Consider the following 24,791-nt stretch of genomic DNA (forward strand, 5'->3'; position numbering starts at 1 on the left):
AAAATGAAACAATGGATAACTTACCAGTTAATAGGTAAGAAAATAGTATGATAAAAATATTTGGTAAATCTAAAAGAAGGCAAGAAAAGAGAAAGAAAGGAATATAAAATTGGTAGGACCAAAGAAAATTTAAACTCAAATATATAAGCATTTAAACCAAAATAAACAAAGACTGAAAATTAAGGAATGGAAAAAGATATTATAGGAAAATTTGTACCAAAAGAAAGCTAGGGTATCAATTTTAATATTAGGCAAAATAGATATAGGGGACAACGAAGGACAATATACACTGACTAATGGAATAATAGATTAAAATATGCTGCTGTTTAACTCTCCTCCCACCCAACAGAATATATAAAACAATGACTGGCAGAACCATGGAGAACTACAGATAGATCAATAACTGTAGTTTGAAATTTAAACACACTTATCTTAAAAACCAATATATCAAATTGGCAAAAGAGAAGCAAACATGTAAATTTGAATAACAGAATTAATAAAGTCACTCTAGTATAGATTTATTAGAACCATACACTCAGCAAATAAAGAATACAATTTCTTCTCTAGCACATTTGGAGCATTCACAAAAACTGACCATGGCCTAGGTCACAAAGGAAGCTTCAGTAAATTTCAAAACATCGATACCATACACACAAATAGGTTTCTGTCCATAATGAGATAAAATTAGAAATGAAGCACATCTTTGAAAAATCTCACATATCTGCAAACCAAATCACATATCACTTGAATAATCTTTGGATTAAAGAGTAATTTATAAACTAAGTTATGAGCTACTATGAATTTAACATGAGTGATGATGCTACATGTTAACACACGTGAGGCAGAGCTAAAGCAAGACTTATGGGGACATTCTGGAGAATATCTTTGACATTTGGGTGGGAAGGACTTCCTAAACAAACTCCCAACAGATAAATCATAAAGTTAAAAATTAATGGATTTGACTCTAGCAAAACTAAGAATTTCTATGCCATGAAGAACAGCAGAGACAAAATTAATATATGAGCAACAGATGTAAGAAGACATTTGCAATATCACTAATATTTATAATATTCAAGAAAATCTTCATTATTAATACAAAAAGTACAGGGAGCCTCAAAAGAACAATGAGAAAGAATACTAACAAGCTATTCACAGAAGGGGATCTCAAATGGCTGAGAAGTATATAAGAGGTACTCAAACTCACTAACAAGAGAAATGTAAATAGAATTTTAAAATAATGAACTAAATAGCACATCATATGCATCAGAGTGGCAACAGTTAGAAAGACAAATGGTGCCAAATATCGTTGGGGGTGTGAGAAAACCCATCTGACTTGTCGGGGGGTGGTGCAGAAGGGTGTAGCAAGCGGCCGGTACGTGGTGAACTTGAAGTACAAATGTACCCTGTGATCATGCAATCCTACCCCTGGAGTATAAACCTCAGAATCCCATCCTCGGGGTAGAAACCTCATAAAAAGTCTCTTAGCTACGTAAGTAAAGCTGTGAGAGGATGCTCATAGCAGCACCACTGTGGGAGCTGGGGGCTGGGGACAAGCTGAGTAGCCATTCCTAGAAGGATGGCTAAGTACAATGTAGCAAATGCATTCTATGGAGCACTGTGAGGCAGGCAGCAGCAATGAACTGAGGTACAGGCAAAAAACTAAACAGTACTGAGTGGAAAAAGGTGAGAAAGAGTGAGATATATACTACAAATTTATACAAACTTAAAACACATAAGTACATAAAACAATACTATTTATCATTCAGAGATACATACTCAAAGACATAAATCATCATTAAAATAAGTATCTATGATGTATTTGGGGCAGAATGAGAGTACGGATCAGAGATGAAAAGAAAAAAAATCAATTTAAAAAAGCATACCAGGGGCCAGCCCCATGGCATAGTGGTTAACTTCGCGCACTCCACTTCAGTGACCTGGGTTTGTGGGTTTGGATCCTGGGCACGGACCTACACCACTTGGCAGCCATGCTGTGTAGGCATCCCACATACAAAGTAGAGGAAGATTGGCACAGATGTTAGCTCAGGGCTAGTCTTCCTCAGCAAAAAAAAAAAAAAAAAAGCATACCAAAAGTCTTGCACGGACTGATGAATTCTCTGCACTTTATGTCCAAAAAATCCCCAAACAAAACAAATTCACAAGAATGGAGTTATGATCATAAAAAATATCTTTAAAAGCATGAGTCAAAGTTGGTCTTTCCCCATTTCCACTCAAATGGAAGCATTAGGTGTATTCTCTCAGGGCCCTTTCCTTCTTAAAATGATCCCACTGGATCTCTGAGTTCTCTTGGGAATCAACCTATGCATACAGTCTGGTTATGAAGGTAAACTGAATTCTTCCAGCTTTGGCTGAGGGCCTTCATGGGGATTCTCTGCCTCTTCTAGAATAGACCTTTCTCTGCCCTTTTCCTCTCATGAACTCATCCTTCTAAAGAGTGTGTGCATACTGTCACCCCAAAGCTCTGGGGAATTGCTTGAGGCTGGCCTTTGGAAGGGTAAACGTGCTGACTACCCATGGGGATAGGCATCCCCTTCTCCCCGCAGGCTCCAAGCATTCTACCTCTCTCAGCTGGGTTCCTTTGGTGAATGTGGGCTGGGGGTGGGGAGAATAAAGAACAATCCTCTCATTCCCATTCAATCAGACATCTTTAAGATCTCTCTCCTTTGAGCCCCTAATCATGAAATCAATGTATTGAAATATTGTAGACTAGAGCAGCAGGGGTAAAAAGGAAGAGAGGGGGAAAGGGAAGGGCGCAGGCGCAGGAGGCAGGCAGGGAGAGCAGACAGATAGACTGTGGTCCTCTTTTACTTCTGGACGATGGCCAAAGAGAAGCCATGGCCACAGCATCATGCAGAAGCTGCTCCTGCCGGAAGACAGATTCTTCGGGCAAAGAACCTCCAGCTGTCACGTATACAAAAAGTCCTATGTTGGAAACTTACTGTGCAATTGACAATTTGATCTGCGCCTGAATTTCTATCCATTCTTCCTTTATAATCCTTTCACACTGCAGCAGCTCCTTTGAAAGTCTCTCTGCTTTGGTCAAATTCTCTGAAGCTTCTTTAAATCTGTGTTGTGTTCAGGAAACTTTACACTTGGTCCTACATTCTGGGACCCCAGTTCCTGGACCTCCTTGGCTCTCCTACTTCCCCCCACCCTTCCTGAGTCATCTGTCAGCTTTTGATTTGGCCTTCAAAATTAAATATAAGTATTATGAATGGCATTTAAATTTGTAAAGATGAGAGGCAAAAGGATACTTTTGAAGAGAGAGCAAGGCTCTCCCCATGGTATGGAATAATTCCACTGAACACTTGAAAATGTCTGCATTGTCCTGATAGGGAGGCATAACGGAGTTGGTGAGGATTTCTTTGGCTTTTTCCGCATGTTGTTTTGCTTGGAGTGACAGCCCTGTGGACAAAGAAAAAGGGGTCTCAGTTTCTCTTTCATCTCAGCTGGACAGGAACACAGTTCTCTATGGCCACGGAATCTAATGAGGTCTCCTTCACACGTCAAGTGGCACATGGATATGGATTGGGGCTGCATGAAATATTGCCATGACTGCAAAAACCAAGGAAGTGTTTTACAACTAGGACTCCAGATAAATTTTTCCTTTAGAAAAATTTCCTTCAGGTCCTTTTAGAAATAAACAGAATGAGCGGGAATTGAACAGTTTTGAAACCTCACCAATATCAGACGTAAAATCTGTTCTAAATAATTATAAAAACAAATAGAATGCAAGGACTATAGCATTCTGGGCAGGAAAGAAGATATCATGAATTTTAATCCTGGCTTTGTGAGAGCAATCTTAATGAAATACTAAAAATTCTGAATCTTATGCTCACCCACCTATAATCATAACTTTAGAGTTATTTTAACATAATATGAATATGATGATATCTACAAAAATATACAAACACAATTCCAATGAGGTAATTGGCTAACGTGCTACAATCTCTTGTTCCTACGTGGTAATCAACCAACATGAAACAAAATGGAATAAAAAAAGAGTTTCTACTGAGAACTAATTCCCCAGTGTGTTCCAGTGTTCTTCCATGGGCTTATTATTTGTGGTAAGAGTGTCACTGGGGATCACCAGTTAGGTTCTGGGGCTTTTCGTTTCCCCACACTCCCATCCTCTTCCCCACAGTGACGCCTCCTTCCACACCCCCTCCCTCCCACATCCTATACTCCTGGTCTTAGGTTCTTTATTATATGGAATTGTATCTCAAATCTCTTTAAAAAGCTGGCAAAGGGGCTGGCCCCGTGGTGGAGTGGTTAAGTTCGCGCGCTCTGCTTCAGCGGCCCAGAGTTTCACTGGTTTGGATCCTGGGCGTGGACATGGCACAGCTCATCAGGCCATGTTGAGGCAGCGCCCCACATAGCACAACTAGAAGGACCCACAACTAAAATATACAACTATGTACCAGGGGGATTTGAGGATAAAAAGCAATTAAAAAAAAAGCTGTTGAAATATGAAGTTCACACTGTTCCTATGTCTATAAAACAGAAAGAATATATTTTCTGATGGAAAAAATCCAGGATATGCTCTTCGTGTGAAACTCCTACAGAATTTTGTCTTATTTTTTATAAGCACACACTTAATCAACCTACTAGAAATTTATTAGCGCCAATTATGCATGCAATATTCCAAAAGGCCTGGCAGACTACATTTTTAACTTTGGTCCATTCCCTCAAGAAACTTGAACTCAAACTACTGGAGGCAGCATAGGTTGAGGTTCAAGAACACTGGCTCTGAAGTCAGACAGCCAAGAATGAATTCCCTGCTCCACCACTTACTCTGAAACATTGACCTCAACTATAAACAAGAATTAATAGTATTACCTACATTATAGGACTGTGGTGAAGATGAAATGAGACTATGTATGGAAAATAGCATGGTACCTGGCATTCAATAAGACCTTAATAAATGATGGATATTGCTTTTACTTTAAATTGAGAAAGAAATACTATTATGCAGAAAGGTGGCAGACAGTGAAGAAAGGCATCATTTGAAATCCCAGATGCCAAGACACTGGTACTGATGTTCAAAATCCTAGGTCTGAGTCTCAGATCAGCTACTTATTGACAGTATGATCTGAGGCAAGCTGTTTCAACTCAGACTTGTTTCCTCTGAATCTACAAAACAAGGTTGGGGGGAGGGAGTAGGGTTTGAACTAGATGATCTCCAAGGTCCCCTCTGGCTCAAACAGTCTTTGACCTAACAGGTAGGACCAGTCTATAATCAGATTTGGCCAAATTTGTTGAGTGGCAAGTCTATGCTTAGCATTGTGGTGTCCGCTTCTATCATTTTATTTATTCACTGGACCAATCTTGGGAAGTTAGTACCACCATCATGACTATCTTCACTTTTCAGTTGAAGAAATGGAATTCAGAGATCTACTCCTAAACATCTTGTCCCAGGTTGCCAGTCAGAAAGGAGAAGACATGATATACTGTTGTTTTCCCTTTCCCTAACTCCATTGTTCCTTCCTCTGTTCTCTTTTGGGACACCCCGCTCCCGTCCACCCAACCCATGTGATTTAGCCAAGGTCAGCTTCTCCCTGGGATCCAGTGGAACCAAAAGGCAAGTCTAGCCAGTCAGACTATTCCTTGCCTTTGGCATACAACCCAAATCGGCCCAATTAGAACCCCTAAATCCTGAGATTTTGGTGCAGAGACGTTCTTTTTTTCCTGGGAATGCTGAGGTGGGAAGCCTAAAATTGCTGGCAGCCTTTCTACTGCCACCATGTGGCAAAGCCTGGCTAAGAATGGAGCCAATATAGAGAAAAACAGAGCCAAGTGGTGGGAAAAAAGAGAAATGGAAACTGATCACAGTGTTTGCACACCTGGATCTGGCTAGCTCTACAGTAAATTTTACCCTTGAATTTTTAAGTTGTATGAGCCAACACATTACCTTGGTTTATTGCCAGCTTCATTTAGTCTTTTACTTTTGGGGAGAGGATGGTCACTTACAGGCAAGAGACTCTCCTTCAATAAAAATATAAATGGATCCCATGTTAGGCCCCTACTTCATGCCCTGGGCCCTTTCTACAATGCCTACAAAGCTAACAAATTAATTCTCTCCCAAGAACCCAACTTTTAAGATCATAAAAAACAGAACTCTGAAGGGCTAAAATCTCCCTTCCCTTTTTTTTTTCAACTTTTTTTTCTCTCTCTCTCTCTTGTTTTTTTTGGTGAGGAAGATTGGCCCCAAGCTTACATCTGTTGCCACTCTTCCTCTTTTTGCTTGACGAAGATTGTCCCTGAGCTAACATCTGTGCCAATCTTCCTCTACTTTGTATGTGGGATGCCACCACATTATGGCTTGATGAGTGGTGTATAGGTCCGCACCCGGGATCTGAAACCATGAGCCACAGGCCACCAAAGCAGAGCGTGTGAACTTAAGCACTCTGCCATTGGGCTGGCCCTCTCTTCCATCCTTTCTGATATATTATATAAGAAATCTTAATGGCTCTTTCTGAAAGGAGATAGCTTATCAATGTGTGGAGAGGAGGATATCCAAGAAAACCTAATCCTTCTAGCCAAGTGTGAGCCAAATTTGGGAAAGAGCAGAAACCAACTGACTGACCCTCCTCAGTCTGAGAGGAACTCACCTTTCAGCTGGAGGTAGCCTTGAGCCAGATTAACATGGGCCTCAGCTAGCTTCCAATGGGAGTTGCCATAGCAAATTCTTGTCAGTGCCACGCAGCGCACAAGCTCACGGATAGCCTGTTTATACTGTGAGGAAGAGGAAGTAGGTTTACCAGTTAGACAACCGAAATCTCAGAGGCACAAAGCACAAAACTGTCCTGAACTTTTATCCATTCAGCATAAATACACATTGAGTGCCTGCTGTGTATTAGACATGGTTCTAAGCTCTCGGGGTACATCAGAGAACAAAACAGACAAAGATCTGTTTTGGGTGGTAGGGTGTTCATCTGGTGGGGTGAAATAGACAATAAACATAAGAAATAAGGAAAATTTATAGTACATTGAAAGGTGAAAAACATAATGGAATAAAGAAAAAGTAGAGCAGACGTCTAATCATTCCCTAGGTTTTCCAACTGCCCTTCGATGAACAGCTACTACACATTCAGGCACAAGAGGGCAAGTGGTAGTGGTTTTCAAATAACGCCCTCTGGCTCTCAGTTCAAATACCTTCTTTAGCAGCCTAGGATATTAGCATAGCAAATGAGGTCAGCAGGACTTACAAACAGATTCCATTCAAGGAGTGAAAAGCACATTTTCATCTAGTTCCAGGACAAAAAGAATAGGGAACTAGGGATTTCTAGCTCCAGGTCAGCTCAGAGCAGCAATGCACTCAAAGCAAGGCTGGGAGTTTTAAAATACAGCTCCAAAATTCTTTGACACTCCTTCCATCCAGAGATGAGGGTCTATGTCCCCTTCCCTTTGAATCTGGGCTTTATGACTGTTTGGCCAAAAGAATATGGAGCAAATAATGCAGGGCCACTTTTTGGGCCCAGATCCTAAGGAACTGGAGGCTTCCACTTTTTGTGTCTCCCTAGGTACTCGCTCTTGCAGCTTGTTATGGGCTGAATTGTGTCCCCCTCAAAATTCATGTCTAAGTCCCAAGTACTTCAGAATGTAACTGTTTTGGAGAGAAGGTCTTTAAAGAGGTGAATAAGTTAAAATGAGGCCGTTAGCATGGGGCTCTGACCTAATATAACTGATGTCCTTATAAAAAGAGGAAGAAACCCGAGGGATGAGCACACACAGAGAAACACTTTGTGAGGACACACAGAGAGAGAGGACAGCCATCTGCAAGCCAAAGAGAAAGGCCTCTGAATGAAATCAGCCTCGCCAACACTTTGATCTTGGACTTCTAGCCTCCAGAACTGTGAGAAAATAAACTTCTGTTATTTAAGCCACCCAGTCTAAGGCATTTTGCCATGGTAGCCCTAGCAGACTAGTAACCCAACCACCATGCCCTGAGGACACCTAAGCCACCCCACGGAGAGGGGAAAAGCGCCAATAGCCAGCACCAATTAGTCAACCACAGGTGTACGCCATCTTGGCAGTGCATCCTCCACACATGCCGAGCCCAGCTGAAGCTGCACGGAGCAGAGCTGACCAGACCCCACGGAGCCCTGCACAAATCGTAGGTTCACAAGCAAAACGGATGGTTGTTTTTGTCTTATGCCACTAAGTTTTAGAATGTTAATAGCAATAGAGAGCTGGAATAGCAAAAGAGGAGGTAGAAGGTGGGAAAGATCCAGGAGAAGACCCAGGATACACCCCCCGCCAACGCCTCAGCTCAAAGAGTCTGCATTCCCACACAGCTCCCACAGGGATTAGAAACACTTGCACCCTGAAACAACATTCCTCTTGAAAAAAATACATGGCCAGACAGTTGACCACAAGACAGTCACTTTTATGACCAGGCAGCAGGAGGCTGAGGGACATTGTGCTCACTCCATAGTGAAGGAAGATGGAGCCGTGGCTTTTTTCTATGGTAACATTTTTCTCCTTACAAAAGTCATACATGCTCATTATCAAAACACAGATGAAAATTAAAAATCACCTGCAATCTCACCTCTTAGAGACAACGAGTAGCTAAATATTCCTCTAGTCTTTCTTCCTACAAATCTATCGATCTATTTTTTCTTTTTCAAAAATAGGCTCATAAGCAACATAGAGGTTTGCAACTTGTTGTTTTAACAATCTGTGAGCATTTCTCCACGTCATCTTCTAATGGATGCATACTATTTCACTGTAGGGATACAGCATAATTGAGTTAGTAAGCATTTAGGTTATTTTCAAAATGTTACTCTCTGAACATCTTCTGTGGATAGGTTTGCTCGTATCCATAAGCATTTCCTTAGAATAAATTCCTAGAAATGTCACCATTGGGTAAAGGATGTGCAAACGCCTGAGGCTTTGCGTAGCAGTTGCTGGAGTGCTTCCTCGGGAGGTTGTACCAATCCACACTTCCAGTGCAGCGTGTGTGATCGGCACTGCCCTTACCTAGAACCACACACAAGCTGGGGTTTGTTTTAACTTGCCAATTTGTCAGTTAACTCATTTCTCCTGGTTTCAGTTCACATTTTTCCCCCCAAACTGGTGAGGCTGAACATCATCAGTTGTTTATTGGCTCTTTGTATTTCTTCTTTTGGGAATCATTTTTTTATTGCCTCTAAAGACAGGCAGTTTAGGGAGTGGCTTCCTTGGAGACAGAGCAAATGACTACAGTGTATGAGAAAGAAAGTAATGATGAACACATTGGGAAGTCTAGATAGGCAGTCTGCCAAAAAGACAGGGGGATGTGATCTGATAGTGAATCTGTCCCAACCACAGATTTCTAAGGAAAGGGTGATGCAGACTGAGAGGCAGGCCTCCCAGATCATAGCCTTGGTCCTCACAACCTGCATTAGGGACGAGGAAACCGAAAGAGCCCTCCTTTGACCTTCTTATTTGCTGGAATGCATAGTCCAGACAATCCTTTTGGCTTTCCAATCTTTGTCCTGCCAGTTCCAGTAGTATCAGCCAACAGGCTTGGGTAGGGGGTAGACAGAAGAGAAGTACAAGTAGGCAGACAATTCCAGAACTGGGATGAGCCTTGGAAATCAACTAATCTGATCCCCTCAATTTAAAGAAGAAATGTAAGGTCAGAGAGGTGAGATGATTTACCACCGACTGGTAGAGTCAGAACTCACAGTCAAGCTCCTCCATGGAAAGTCCAGAGCTCTTTCCACAACATCATTCTTGAACTACCTGGAATTTCTCAAACTTTTCAACTTTAAAGTATGCAACTGTGATGATCAGTAATTCTGGCCATATATATTTGAAGGTGGGTATTTAATACCCAGATTTTGGCGTCTAAATACTATTTTCCACTAAGAGGAACCAGGGTTCCCTGAATCCACAGCTGAAGTAGGGAAAGTACAAGGTGAACCTAAAAAATCTTCTTGTGCTGGAAACTAAGGAAAGAATAATGGGGATGAACCAAGGACTCAGGAGCCAGCTTGAAGGGACTCTCACTGGCAAATACAGGACAATTTAGGCTTTGATGATGAGAAAGGATTGTAACAGATTTGAAAAATAGCATTTCCTGAACCCATACTGATATAAATAAGTGAACAATAAAGTGTGAAGAAGGAAAAGCTCTTCCTTATAAAAGAATGCCAATAAATAAATGTTGAAAGAATCCTGAAGTCAGAGAATCATCATTTGACAAACATTATAGTAATAACTAATTCAGGTGAGAGTCATCAATGGATGCTAAAACTAGGGGGTGAAGTTTTAACAAGGAATAGGATATATTTATAGTCTCAATGAATCTCCCCACGAAATATTTATTAATTACAAAGGGAAGAAAAGTAATTCTACAGTGAAGAAACCTGCCAGACAGCACCTTAACTAAGCGATCAAAGTTAGCATATAGTAACAAGATGAGCAGACATCATATGCCTCCTAAGATGATGTGCTGAGAGGGGCCATAACTACGCTTATGTCTGTGGGATTCCTGCCCAAAATGTATAACCTGCATCTAATCGTGACGAAATGCACAACAAATTCAAATGGGGAGATAATCTACAAGATAATTGGAGTGGCTTTGTCACAGACTGAATGTTTGTGCCCACTCCCAAATTCAGATGTTGAAGCCTTAACCTCCATTGTGGCCTTTGGAGATGAGGCCTCTAAGGAAGTAATTAAGGTTGAATGAGGTCATAAAGGTGGGGCCCGGATCCAATAGGATTAGCCTCCTTATAAGAAGAGATGCCTTTCTCTCCTCCTTCCCTCACATCCACAAAGAAGAGGTTCACGTGAGGACACCCTAGAAGGCGGTGGTCTGCAGTGACGGGGAGAGCTCTCACCAGCAGACACCCACCCTGCTGGCACCTTGGTCTTGGCCTTCCAGTCTCCAGAACTGTGGGAAATAAATTTCTGTTGTTTAAGCTGCCCAGTCTGTAGTGTTTTACTATAGCAGCCTGAGCAGACTAATACAGTACTTTTCAAAAAATATCAAGATTATGAAAGACAAAGACTGGCTAAGGAATTGTTCTAGTAGATTAAAGGAGACTAAAGAGACACGACAACTATATTCAACATAAATTCATGGATTGGACCACGGATCTGTCTGATTTTTTTCCCTGTACATGACATTATTGAGATAACTGGAGCAATATTGATAAGGTTTGTAGATTAGACAATAGTATTGTGTCAATATTTATTTCCTAATTTCCATCACTGTACTGTGGTTTTGTAGGAGGATATCCTCTATTCTTAGGAAATACGCACTGAAGTATTTAGGGGTAAAGGACCACAATGTGTGTAACTGACTCTCAGATGGTTCAGAAAAATAATGACAGAGAGAGAGAAAGCAATAAAGTGAATGTTAACAACTTGTGCACCTCGTAACTTTTCTGAAAGTCTGAAAGTATTTTAAAATAAAAAATGGATATTTTAAGAAGCACATTACATCATGTTAACACCTTCCTCAAAACACTTTGAAAGTGTCCCAGGGCACTTAACTTGAGACCTGCAAGGCCCTAACTGAACTGATTGCCCTCCAACTGCATTTCACGTCAGCCCACAGCTGCCTCTCTTTGCTTCAGACGTGTCATGCTCGTGCCTACCTTACAGATTTTATGTATCCTGTTCCCTCTTACTAGGACTCTTTTCCCTCAGCTCCTCCATGCTGGCTCCTTCTCTTCTTCAGGTCTCAGCTCATACGTCACCTCTTCATAGAGGATCTCCCTTTACCACCATACCCAGGATAGGCCCACTCTATTTCCTCCCTAGCACTTAGCACACTCTCTAGTTAGCTGGTTTATTTACAATGTCGATTGCCCCTCAGCTCCATGAGGGCATGCAACCTTGTGGTCCTGTTCACCACTGAATCCAGGGGTACCTCATCTCATCTGAACTGCAGAACATAGAAAAGGCCTTAGTATCAATCTAGATGCATAGAAGAGAAGTTAATTCGCTCTTTCCTTTTTTTTTTTTTTTTTTGCTGAGGAAGATTCACCCTGAGCTAAAAACTGTGCCAGTCTTCCTCTATTTTGTATGTGGGTCACCACCACAGCTTGGCCACTGAAAAGTGGTGTAGGTGTGCACCTGGGAACCAAACCCAGGCCACCGAAGCAAAGGGCCCCTAACTTAACCACTAGGTCATGGGGCCAGTTCCAAGAAGTTAATTCTTTACATACACTAAATGCTTTAGGGCATTAGGGCTTAATTCTTTTGCAGAACTCTGGTTGAGAAAGGCTGCTGGCTGAGGCCTATCTAGCACAGGGCCTGGCACATAGTAGGTACTAAATAAATATCTGTTGCATAATGAATAAGCACACATTCAAAACCAAACTGTTGTCTTCCCTCTATAATCCTGCTCTTGTTCCTGTATTCATTACAATCAAGCAGGGCACTAGCAAGCCTCCAGTCACCCCAGCTGGCTGAGACCTAAGTCAGGAATCGAACAAACCCCCTCTGGCTCGCTCTTGCCTCTCCATCCCCTGTGTCTCCTCAGTCACCAGGTCCCACTGATTCGCATTTCCAAATTCCTGTCAAAAGATCTCAGCATCTCTCCTGCCTCTGCCATAGTTCAGGCACTCATAATTCCTTGCCAGGATTATTGCAAATATCCTCTGAACTGGCCCTCCTCCAGTTTCGCTCCCTTCTCATCCTCCTCCACACAGCTCTCTGCAATCTGAGTGATTGTTCCAGAAACTCAAACTTGCTATGGCACTCTCCTGCTTATAATCCTATCATAGTCTCCAGCACCTGAGGAGAAAACCTAAACTCTTTTCCTGGGTGTTGAATGCCCTCTGGGCCCCAGCTCTTGTCCATAATCCCCATTTCCTGCTGTGTGCCACTAAAGTCTACATCCTGGACAGCTCCTTATAGTTCCCCAAAGGGACTGTGCACCCTCAGACCCTTGGCTCTTGCCTATCTGATACTTCTGCCCAGAACACTATTGTCCTCTCCCTTACCTGGCCAAATCCTAAGCACTGTTATCAGTGCAGTCCAAGTACCTCCCATCCCAAGAGGCATGCTTTAATTGCTCTCACTCCACCAGTTCCAGGGTCATTGCCCTCCACCTCTCCTCACTCCCTACGTTTCTGTCTATATCACCAGAGCTTGTGTCTGTCATCGAACTTATTGCACTGACTACCATTATCTATCCCCTGGTCTATCTTCCCAACCAAACCATAAGTCCCTCCAAGGCAGAGGCTGTAGCTTTCCCATCTGTGCCCCCAGTACCTGCTTGGCACTTGGCACATATTAGGTATACAGTAAAATAAATGAATGGACAAACAGGGCCTGATACATAAGAGGTGGTAGAGAAATGCAAATTGAATGAATGAGCAAATGAGTAAAAATTTGAGGAGAAAATGGGAAAGGTGTGCAGAGAACATGAAGATTAAGAACATAAGACATCTAATCTGTGAGAGCAGAAGCTTCATCTGCTTTGTGCTGTATCCCAATGCCTAGACCTGGCACATAGGAGGAGCTCAATAAATATTTATTGGGTGATGGGAAATGACTGTAGTAGGTCAAATCTATAACCAGTCAGTCTAGTATACACTTGCAAGAGGTCAGGGTAGACTTGTTTGTTCATTTGTGCAGTCACTCAGCAAACACAATGTTGACTGTGCCAACTGCTGGGCTGGGAACCCTGAGGTGCTACACCCATTCATGCTATGATAAAGGCACTCTCTTATATGCTGTCTTGTACCGAACCCCAGAGAGGAGGAATGTAACCTGAAGCGTCCCACTTCTCAATTACCAGAGCACAGGTACAGAGGAGAAAGGCTCCTTACCTCCTGACTGCTGGAATAGGACTTGGCTTTCTCTTCACAGAGGTGGAGTTTCTCTCGAGGAGGCTGGAAGAGCGCTGTCTGAGGCAGCTTGCTCTGGATCTTCTTTCTAGGCGTTATGCTGACAGCAGCAACAATTTCATCTAGGTGGTTGGATATGTGGGTTTCCTGTGATTCATCCATATTTTTATATGCATTATCCTCTAATTTTTAAATAAGAAAATAAAGGCGTTAAATAATAACTTCCAGTTACTTTTAGAAATACACATTTTCCCCCTAGAAATTGAGGCTAGAATCTAAGAAAATTTCAATACTATACCCAAGCTTCTTTGAAATTAGTAGCATTTTATCCAAAAAGATCTTGGTGACTGGTACTGACATCTTTGTAAAACTTTCAGGCTGATTTCCACTTTTAACTAAACCAAACAGTCTTTGTTAATTTATATATATATATATATATACACACACACATGAAAAATATAACTATGCATATATATAATACGTATATATAAAATATGTTTGTGTGTGAATATATATATATAACATAAAGTAGAAATCAGCTGAGCCCAAACAACTTTCAAAGAGCCCAAATTAGATCATCTGAACCCCAACTGACCGTGAAGCAGGAAAAAAGTGACTTGTTAAACTTCCAATTCAAGTCAAGATTGGGTAACAGAGACCAGATTTATCCTCTTGCCTGAAATACCCAACTAACCAACCAAACCAAAAAACAAATAAAATAACAACCCACAGACAAAAAAGTTATGAAACAATAGTTTTTAAGAGACAGAACATCAATCCTGAGAGATGGAAAAAAGAAAAAAGTGAGACCTATGATTGTCCCAGCTTATTGCTTTGAGAAAATTTCCAGGACATGCAGGGAGTGGGGACTCAGAAGTTACCCCATGGACTATCTGAGTTGAAGAAATACACCTGAGAGTCTAGGGAGACCAAGGCAGCTAGAATTCACAGGACAGATTACTGGAGAGGATAGAGTTGCACAAAGAGGTGCCCAGAGATTAGCAGAGGGTCTCCCTCAGGTATAGGGAGAGAATGCTGATCAGCATATGTGTAAGAAAACTACTTGAGTCTGAGGGAAGACTCCTCTAATAAGATTGAAAGAACAGTGTCTGTGCTCACCAAGGCTGACAGTGTCCGTTCCCACCAAGTGGACTGGAAAAACTTGTAACTCATGAGACATATAGGGCAAAGTACTCAGAAGGGTTTTGTCTCAGTAGTGGGGAATAATTAGCCCTAGACTGAGCACTGCTCAGATCTACCTAACCAATCATAAAAGTAAGACCTAAAAGGATAAAACTGCTTCCTAGTAACTTAACTGTACCAGAGGGCAAAACTCAAGGATGTTCATAGGAATACAAAAATAGCTAGCACCCAACAAGGTAAAAATCACAAAATCTGACATCAAATCAAAGATTACCAGGCATGCAAAGAGGCAGGAAAACATGGCCCATAATGAGAATAACAACCAATCAAAACTCACCCACAACGGACACAGAAGTTGTTAGCATAGAAAAATAATAATAGTTATTATAATTGTATTCCATATATTTAAAAAGTTAAGTGAAGACATGGAATATATAAAAAAGATCCAAATTGAACTTCTATATATGAAACTTATATGTGAGATGAAAAATACACTAGATGGGATTAACGACAGATTAGATATTACAGATGAAAAGATGAATGAATTCCAAGATATAGCAATAGAAACCATCTAAAAAAAATCACTGAGCTGTGAAACAACTTTAAGTTGCCTAAATATATGTAATTTGAGTCCCTAAAGGAAAATAGACTGTAGCAGGGACAGAAAAAATATTTGAAGAAATAACTGCTATAATTTTTCCAAATTTGAGAAAAAGTAAAAACCTAGAGATCAAAGAAGCTCAATGAACAGTAAATACAAGAAACACAAAGAAAACTACACCAAGAGACACATCATTACCAAATTGCTCAAAACCATGATAAAGAGAAAACCTTAAAAGTAGTCAGAAAAAAAGACAAAGTATAAAAAAGTAAAGATAGGATCACAGCAAATTTCTTGGAGAAAGAAAAGCACATGAGAAGAGAATGAAGCAACATATTTAAAGTATGGAAAGAAAAAAGGTGTCAAGCTAAAATTCTGTACCAGTGAAAATATCTTACAGAAACAAAATCTGAAAGAATTCATCACCAGCAGATTTGCACTCCAATGGTCTCAAAGGAATATTAAAATAAGTCTTTCAGAAGGAAGGAAAATGATAACAAATGGAAATCTAGACCTACACAAAGGAATAAAGAGCAGTGGAAATGATACTCATATGGGCAAATATGTAAGACTGTTCTCAGGGGCTGGCCCCGTGGCCGAGTGGTTAAGTTTGCGCGCTCTGTTGCAGGCGGCCCAGTGTTTCGTTGGTTCGAATCCTGGGTGCGGACATGGCACTGCTCATCAAACCACGCTGAGGCAGCATCCCACATGCCACAACTAGAAGGACGCACAACGAAGAATATACAACCATGTACCGGGGGGCCTTTGGGGAGAAAAAGGAAAAAAATAAAATCTTTAAAAAAAAAAAAAAAAGACTGTTCTCATATTATTAAACTCTCTTTAGAAGATAATCAACTGTTTAAACAAAAGAATAATAATGTACTGTGGGGCTTATAACATATGTATAAGTGAAATGTATGACAATAGTAGCTAAAAGGGTAGAAGGGGAGGAATGAAATTTTGAAGTTCTTATACTGCATGTGGAGTAGTATAATATTACTTGAAGGTAGACTGACATTAGTTAAATATGTATAGTATACACCCTACAGCAACCATCAAAACAACAAAATAAAGAGTTACAGGTAATAAGCCAACAAAGAGATAAAAAGAGAGGCATAAAAATAAACCAATAGAAAACAGAAAAAAGAGGGAAAAGAACAAAACACAGATGGAAGAAATAGAAAATAAATAGCAAGGTGATAGACTTAAATCTAACTATATCAACAATAACATTAAATACAAATGGTCTAAACACCCCAATTAAGAGATAGACACTGACAGATTGGATACAAATGCAAAACCCAACTATATGTTGCCTACAAGAAATTCACTTTAAATAGAAAAAGACAGCTAGATTAAAAGTAAAAGGATGGAAAATATCCTAAAATTAGTCAAACCAAACTTGGAGTGTCTATATTAATATCAAAGTAGATTATACAGCAAATAATAGTACCATCAGGAAGGTCATTTCATAATGGTAAAGGGGCAATTAGCAAGAGGACATAATCATCCCTAGTGTTCATACACCTAATAACAGTTTCAAAATATAACACCCCAAATTGATGGAATTGCAAGGAGAAATAGGCAAATCCTCACTTACAGTCAGAGATTTAAATACTTTACTCTCAATAATTCATACACTGAGGAGGCAGAAAATCAGTAAAGGATATATAAGACATGAACTATATCATCAACCAACTTGATTTGACACTTACTAGAACACTCTACCCAAAAAGAGCAGAATACACATGCTTTTCAAGACACATGGACAGTAACTAAGAGAGATTCTATTCTGGGTCATAAAACAAGTTTCAATAAACTTATTAGGATTCAAGTTACACAAAGTATATTCTCTGACCACAAAGGGATTAAATAATAAATCAATAACAGAAAGATATCCGGAAACTGTCTAAATACTTAGAAACAAAATAACACACTTCTTAAAAAACCCATGAGTCAAAGAAGAAATCAAAAAGGAAATTTGAAAGTAGTTTGAACTGAATGAATATAAAACCACAACAGATAAGAATTTGAGGATGCCACTAAAACAGTCCTCATGGGGGAAATTTACAGTATTAAATGCCTATATTAGAAAAGTAGAAAGTTCTCAAACTCATGATCTTAGATTTACCTTCAGCAACTAGAAGAAGAGCAACTTAAACTCAAAGTAAGCAGAAGAAAAGAATAAAATAAACAATAAAGCTAACTTCACAAATCAATGAAATAAAAATAGAAAAACAATAGAGAAAAATCAATGAAACCAAAATCTGCTTCTTCGAGATCAATAACATTGATAAATCTCTAACCTGACTAATCAGGAAAAAAGGAGAGCAGACACAAATCACCAATATCAGGAATGAGAGAGGGGACATCACTACAGATTCTACAAATATTAAAAGGTTAATATGAGAATGTTATGAACACCTAATGCCAATAAATTTGACACCTTAGATGAATGGATAAATTCCTTTAAAGACGCAAAATACTAAAGCCTACTCAAGAAGAAATAGTTACCTGAATAGCCTTACAGCTATTAGGGAAACTGAATACACCTTTTAAAAATCTTATAAAAAACCTAAAACTCCAGGGGCTGGCCCCGTGGCCGAGTGGTTAAGTTCGCACACTCCGCAGCAGGTGGCCCAGTGTTTCGTTAGTTCGGGTCCTGGGCGCGGACATGGCACTGCTCATCGGACCACGCTGAGGCGGCGTCCCACATGCCACAACTAGAAGAACCCACAACGAAGAATACACAACTATGTACCGGGGGGCTTTGGGGAGAAAAAGGAAAAAATAAAATCTTAAAAAAAAAAAAAAACCACAAAAAAAATCCTAAAACTCCAGGCCTAGATGGCTTCACTAGAAAAGCCTACTAGACATTTAAGGAAGATATAATACCAATTCCATATAACCTCTTCCAGAAAATGGAAAAAGAGATTATTTTCTAACTCATTCTATGAGACCCTGATACCAAAACAAGACAAATATATTACAAGAAAAGAAAATTGCAGATCAATATGCCTCAGAAAGATAGATGCAAAAATTTGAAACAAATTTTAGCAAATTAAGCTCAGTAATATATAAAAGGGAAAATACATCATGACCAAGTAGAGTTCATCTCAGGAATGCAAGATTGATTTAACATTCAAAAAGTAGACAATGTAATTCATAATATTAATAAACCAAAAAAGAAAAACTGTATGATCATCTTGATCAACACAAAAAAAAATCTCGACAAAATCTAATATCCATTTCTGATAAAAAATCTTAGCAAAGTAGGAATAGAATTGTACTTCCTCAACCTGATAAAGGACATCTATGAAAAACCTATAGCTAACATTAGACTTTTTGAAAGACTGAATGCTCTCCCCTAAGATCAGAAAGAAGACTGGGAGGTTCACGCTCAATACTTCCATTTAACATTGTACTAGAGGATCCAGTCAGTGCAATCAATCCAGAAAAAGAAATAAAAGGCAACCAAATCAGAAAGGAAGTAAAACTGCCCTTATCACAGATAGTATACCCCTATTTTCATCTATGTAGAAAATCAGATGAAACATGAAGAAAATCTCCTAGAATAAGTGAGTTTACCAAGATTGCAGGATACAAGAGCACTATACAAAACTTATGTTTCTATACATTAGCAATCAAGTTGAAATTAAAATACAATACTATGTGCAATAGCACCAAAAACAATGAAATAAGGAATAAATCTGCCAAAAGCTGAATAAGACTTGTACAGTTAAAACTATAAAAGACAGCAAGGAGAAATTAAAGAAGACCTAAATATATACCATGTTCATGGGTTGGAAGACCCAACATTGTTAAGATGTCAATTCTCTCCAAATCGATCCAGAGATTCAAAGCCATCCCAATCCAAGTCCCTGAATAGCATTTTTTTTTTTTGGTAGAAATTGACAAACTGTCTAAAGTTCATATGAAAATGCTGAGGATCTAGGACACTCAAAACAACTTTGTAAAAGAAGAACAAAGTTAGAGGACAAACACAATTTTTATTAAGATTTATTATAAAGCTACAGGAACCAAGGCTATTTGGTAGTGTTGTTGAGACAGACAAATAGATCAATGGAACAGAATGGAGAGTCCAGAAATGGACCCCTATGTATATAAACAATTGATCACTGATAAAACTGCAGAGGCAATTCGTTGGAGAAAGAATAGTCTGTTCAACAAATGGCGTTAGAACAACTGGATATTCACATGTAAAAACAAAACAAAACAACACAAAAATCTGGTACACATACCACACGTCATACACAAGAATGTACTCAAAATAGAAGATAGACCTCTATACGAAAATCCTTGTGACCTTGGATTAGGCAAAGATTTCCTAGATATGACATGAAAAAGAATCGTAAAAAGAACAAAATGACAAGTTGGACTTTACCAAAATTAACAATTTCTGCTCTTCATAAAAAACTATGAACAGAATGAAAAGACAAGCCACAGCCTAGGAGAAAATATTTGCAAAACATGTTTCTAATAAAGAACTTGTATCTTGAATATATAAAGAACTCTCAAAAGTCAATAATAAGAAAACAGCTCACTATAAAAATGGGCAAAATATTTTAACAGACACATCATCAAAGAAGATATACCAATGACAAACAGGCACATGAAAAGATGCTCAATGTTATTAATTATTAGGGAAATGCAAGTTAAAACCACAATAAAATATCACTCATACCAATTAGAATAGCCAAAATTTCAAAAACTGACCATACTAGGTGTTGGTGAGGAGGTAGAAAAATTGAAACTCTCATACACTATTGGTGGGAATGTAAAACGTACAACCACTTTGATAAACAGTTTGGCGGTTTCTTAATAGTTAAATATACACCTAGGACATGATCCACCCATTTCACTCCTAGGTACTTACACAAAAGAAATGAAAACAAATGTCTGTATAAAGATTTACACACAAATGTTCATAGGAGTTTTATTTTTAATAGCCAAAAACTAGAAGCAACCCAAATGTCCATCAGTAGGTAAATGGATAAACAAATCGTGGTATAGCTATATATGGAAATACTACTCAGCAATAAAAAGGAACAGATATGCTATAATATGAATGAATCTCAAAATAGTTACGCTAAGTGAAAGAAGCCAGACAAAAGAGAGGACATTCTGTATGATTCCATTTATATAAAATTCTAGGAAATGCAAACCAATATATAATGACCAGATCAGTGGTTGTCTTGAACTAGGGGTTGGGGGAGTGGCTGGGCAAGGAGAAGGAGAAGATGTGGGGAGGAGTAGGATGGAGAGATTACAAAGGGGCATGAGGAAATTTTGGGGGGTGATGGATATGTTCATTATCATGATTGTGGTTTAATGGGTTCTATACATATGTCAAAATTTATCAGACTGTACACTTTTATAACAATTAAAGCTGTTTTTAAAAAGCATATATATGTATCAGCCTTTCAGAGATCCCTCCCCATTCACCCCACTCTCCACATGGATACTTTAAACTACAATTTTATTATTTACTACATGTAACATTTTAAATTTCGCCTGATTGTCTTCCATTTATTTATTCATTCAGCAAATATTTACTGAATTCCTACTATAAGCAACGTATTAAACTAACACACTATGTGGAAAACAGTAACTCCAAGAAATGTAAAATCTAACAGGAAAAAAGATCAGGTACACAATTACCACAATACTGGGTGGTACAAGTGCTAGAAGAGTGGGAAGTAGTAAGACTTCAGAAATGGGAACCATTACTGTTGCAGCAACTCAGCTTGTTTGGTTGAAAAGATTCCAGAGGGCAAGGACAGAGAAAAGAAAGTATCTCAAGCAGAGCGCTCAATTAGCAAAGGCTCGGAAGCAGAAAGTGAAATGGGTATATGGCTAACTACTAGTTTTTCAGTTTGGCTGGTATGTGGGGGAACTGGGGGAACGTGGATACAGAGCAGCATTTTCCAAACCAACTTCTGTAGTATGCTAGAGCCACAAGACATTAATGCATAATCTAGAAGGAAGGGTTATTGACAAAGATGATCAAATAAGTTGGTAAACACAAATATTGGTTCCACAAAAGGACGGTTCTATGATCAAGCAAATAGATAAACGTGGACAAGTTTCTTTACCTCAGGTCTTCTCAAAGGCTTTAATGTGGTATAATTTCTTGTGAATATATTGCAGAGGGGTATAGCATGCCGCAATTTCCCAAACTTTTTTGAGAATGAAATCCTCTTTTTCTGGAGCAGCTATTAAATCTTACGTGACTGGTATTTTTTGAGCATTGTTTGGGAGATCCTGAGGTAGAGGAAAAGTGGAAGGCTGGAGCCAGGTTTAGAAGACATTGATTCCAGGCTAAGAATTTGATTGACTTGATTTAGCAGGTAGTGGTGAGCCCTTGAAGGTTTTTATGAGGAAAGAGAAAAGAAAATGCTCCCATGAGAGTGATCTGTAATTAGTAGACAAATATAGAAACCACAGGAGGCAAAGTGGCCACTGATTTTCAAACTTTAGATATTCTGGTACCATCTTGATGATGTTGACCATATCTGTATTCTGCCTGCAATATTGTCAATTTTTTCTTTAAATCCGCACACTTTTTAAAAACCAAAATACGTGCTTCAGCTTCACCCTAATAAATAATAAGTGACATTAGAGGTTTGATGTTATATTCCCCTAATACACTTTAAAATAAAAAACATAAGTATTAATATTTAAAAAGTTTGTCTGTGTTCCACCTAACATCACATGAGGCATCACCAAATGTAAGCAGTGTACCTTGTGAAATTCTAAATTTGAGCAATGTTTCACAACCATTTTCAATCATGACACATTGTCCAAGAAGATTTCATCATTTTACTTTCTATAGTTTATATTCTAACAAAGTAGGCATTTTTCTTAAAAATAAAATTAGAATATTCTATACGCTTCTTAAAACTTTCTCCAAGAAATTCTGATACCTCTTCAGTAAATAGATATGGTCCTGAAGCTACCCTCTTACCACCAGTTGAAAAAAATCTCTGAGTGTGTTAGTGTAATTGTATAGAATGAATTCAGGGGCACAGTAGCAGTGCAAAGGGAAGTGAAGGGTGGGATGAGGAGATTACTGAAAGATATAATTATTCTAACTTGAGAGCTGCTTGGATGTAAAAATCAAAGAAGGGGGACAATCAAGACTGACTCTTGGTATTTTCTTCCTGGGATTCTAGAAAAGGGGTTGGCAAACTACGGCTCAGGGCCAAATCCTGCCCACTGTCTGTTTTTGTAAATAAAACTTTATTGGAACACAGCCCTGTTCATTCATTTACATGTTGTCTATGGCTGCTTTTGCACTACAACAGCAGAGGTGAGTAGCTGTGATAGAAACCCTATGGCCCTGAAAGCCTAAAATATTTACTATCTGGCCCTTGACAGGAAAAGTTTACCACCCGCTAAAAGTGGTGATGCCGTGAACAGAACTAGCGAGATAAAGGAAGATGGTCATTTTGATAAGACAATCAATTTGGTCTCAACCAGACTGAATTTGCAGTTGTGGAAGAAAGTTTATATAAGAATGTCCAATTTAGAAATTAGAAACCCGTCACTGGTTCTGAGTGACAACTTTAAAAAATAATTGGTTTTCCTTTCCTTTTCAAAAAATTTGTAACTTATTCCATGTCTACCTCCACATAGGATTTGAGATGGCTAGAGCCAAGTGTTGAAGCAGTTAGATTGGATATAGTTACCAAGGTAAAGTGTGTCCACTCCTTAATAATTCAAAAATAGAGCTTTACATTTCCACCAAGGAGGAAGACAGTAGGAGCTTTTCTTTTCTTCATAAAGCAAAATAGAATATGAAACACAGAACACTAAGGTCAGGCCATGAGAAAGATACAGAGGCTGATCTACAACCCAGGTGAAACTCTCATTCCAGTAGCCCTTCAAAACATGAAAGGCCAACCCTTCAGTTTCAGCATCTAAGCTTTGCCCAAACCCTGCTGTACAGAGACTCAGTGCTATCTCAGATTCCAAGATGTTGGCAGACTATTTTTATAATAAGCTCTTGCCTTAAGCTTCCTCATCTACTCACCCCATTGGCTGATGAGACAACCCCTTCAATAGGTGCTGTGGTCTAGAGAAAGAGTAGTAGATTGGGATGAGGAATCTGAGACGCAAGACCCTGTGCTGTCCCAACTACTCATGTGATGTTGGCAATTCCAACAACTGATATTTACATAACACTTTATACTTTCACATATTTTATCTCACATGGCCCTTACCACAGCCATGTGAGGTAGAGAGACAGGTATGATTATTTGTATTTTATAAATGAGGACAATGAAGCTGAAAGAAGCTAAATTACTTGCCCAATGTCACGTGGCCAGAATCAGGACCCTGGTCTTCTAATAATTTTGTGGTTTCCCACCATGTCATCCTGCCTTTCATTGCACAGTCTATAGTAGTAGGAACCAAATGCTTTTGCTTTGGAAACCTAAGACTGCATTTTTAAAGTAATCATCTATTTTTATAATCAGGAAATGCAACAACTTCAACAAACTTAACCACACTGTCTTATCTCCTATTTAGGGGAGGCAGAGATGAAATTTTAAAAGCTACATAAGTAATATGACCTACAGTATTTGCTATCCTGGGCCTCTGAACCTAATGTTGAACTTTGAAAATGATTTGATTTTTCTTTTTTTTACTTTTTGACTTAACCTTAAAACGTAGTTTGTCTGATGCTGCCTCCTAATATCAAATCCTTAAGACAGAGGTTATAATCTCAGCATACACAGGTTGGATTTAACTCCCTCCCTTTTTTTTCTTTTTTCTTTCTGGCTAGATGGTTAAAAAAAATTTTAAGTAGGAGTTTCACATAAAGATCTGGATTTCTGTATTTCTGGCTTTCTCTGAAAACTCAGAACATCTGTCAACACTGGGCCTATGTCACCACAGGCAACAATCAACCAGGGGAGAATGGCAGCTGCTCCTGGACAGGGTGCACTCTCCAGTTTGCCAGTTGCCACCACTCCCTATTGGCTCCTGGACATGGAGGCAGCAAAGTAGTTGCCATTTGTCATTGCTCCTATGTTGCTGTTTTTCTTATTGTAGAAAAATAGGTCTCTGTATTGACATGTCTCTTTCAAAGTTAAAGGCTGACATAAAGGGATGTGATTTTCCTGGCCCATGCCACTTGCTACTCATTTCCTGAATTATTTTAATCTAAAACATCACTGATTATAAGACACACCAGTATTTGATAA

The 24,791-nt window shown here is 39.2% G+C and overlaps 1 protein-coding gene across 7 annotated transcripts in view; it reads right to left on the reverse strand.

Moving 5' to 3' along the window:
- TTC23 (tetratricopeptide repeat domain 23) overlaps window positions 1-24,791 on the reverse strand; it is a 99,559-nt gene that overhangs the window by 68,246 nt on the left and 6,522 nt on the right. For all 7 annotated transcript variants that reach the window (XR_011497657.1, XR_011497659.1, XM_070496228.1 and 4 more), the window contains exons 2-5: window positions 13,800-13,999; window positions 6,633-6,756; window positions 3,276-3,426; window positions 2,961-3,086 (exon numbers count right to left, since the gene is read on the reverse strand). Coding sequence is in view for 5 of the 7 variants with exons in the window: in XM_070496228.1 (XP_070352329.1) it covers window positions 2,961-3,086; window positions 3,276-3,426; window positions 6,633-6,756; window positions 13,800-13,979 (581 nt within the window). In the remaining 2 variants the exon portion in view is untranslated. The remainder of the gene's footprint in view (window positions 1-2,960; window positions 3,087-3,275; window positions 3,427-6,632; window positions 6,757-13,799; window positions 14,000-24,791) is intronic.

The sequence above is a fragment of the Equus asinus genome, chromosome 2 (genome assembly GCF_041296235.1).
Source record: "Equus asinus isolate D_3611 breed Donkey chromosome 2, EquAss-T2T_v2, whole genome shotgun sequence".
NCBI lineage: Eukaryota > Metazoa > Chordata > Mammalia > Perissodactyla > Equidae > Equus > Equus asinus.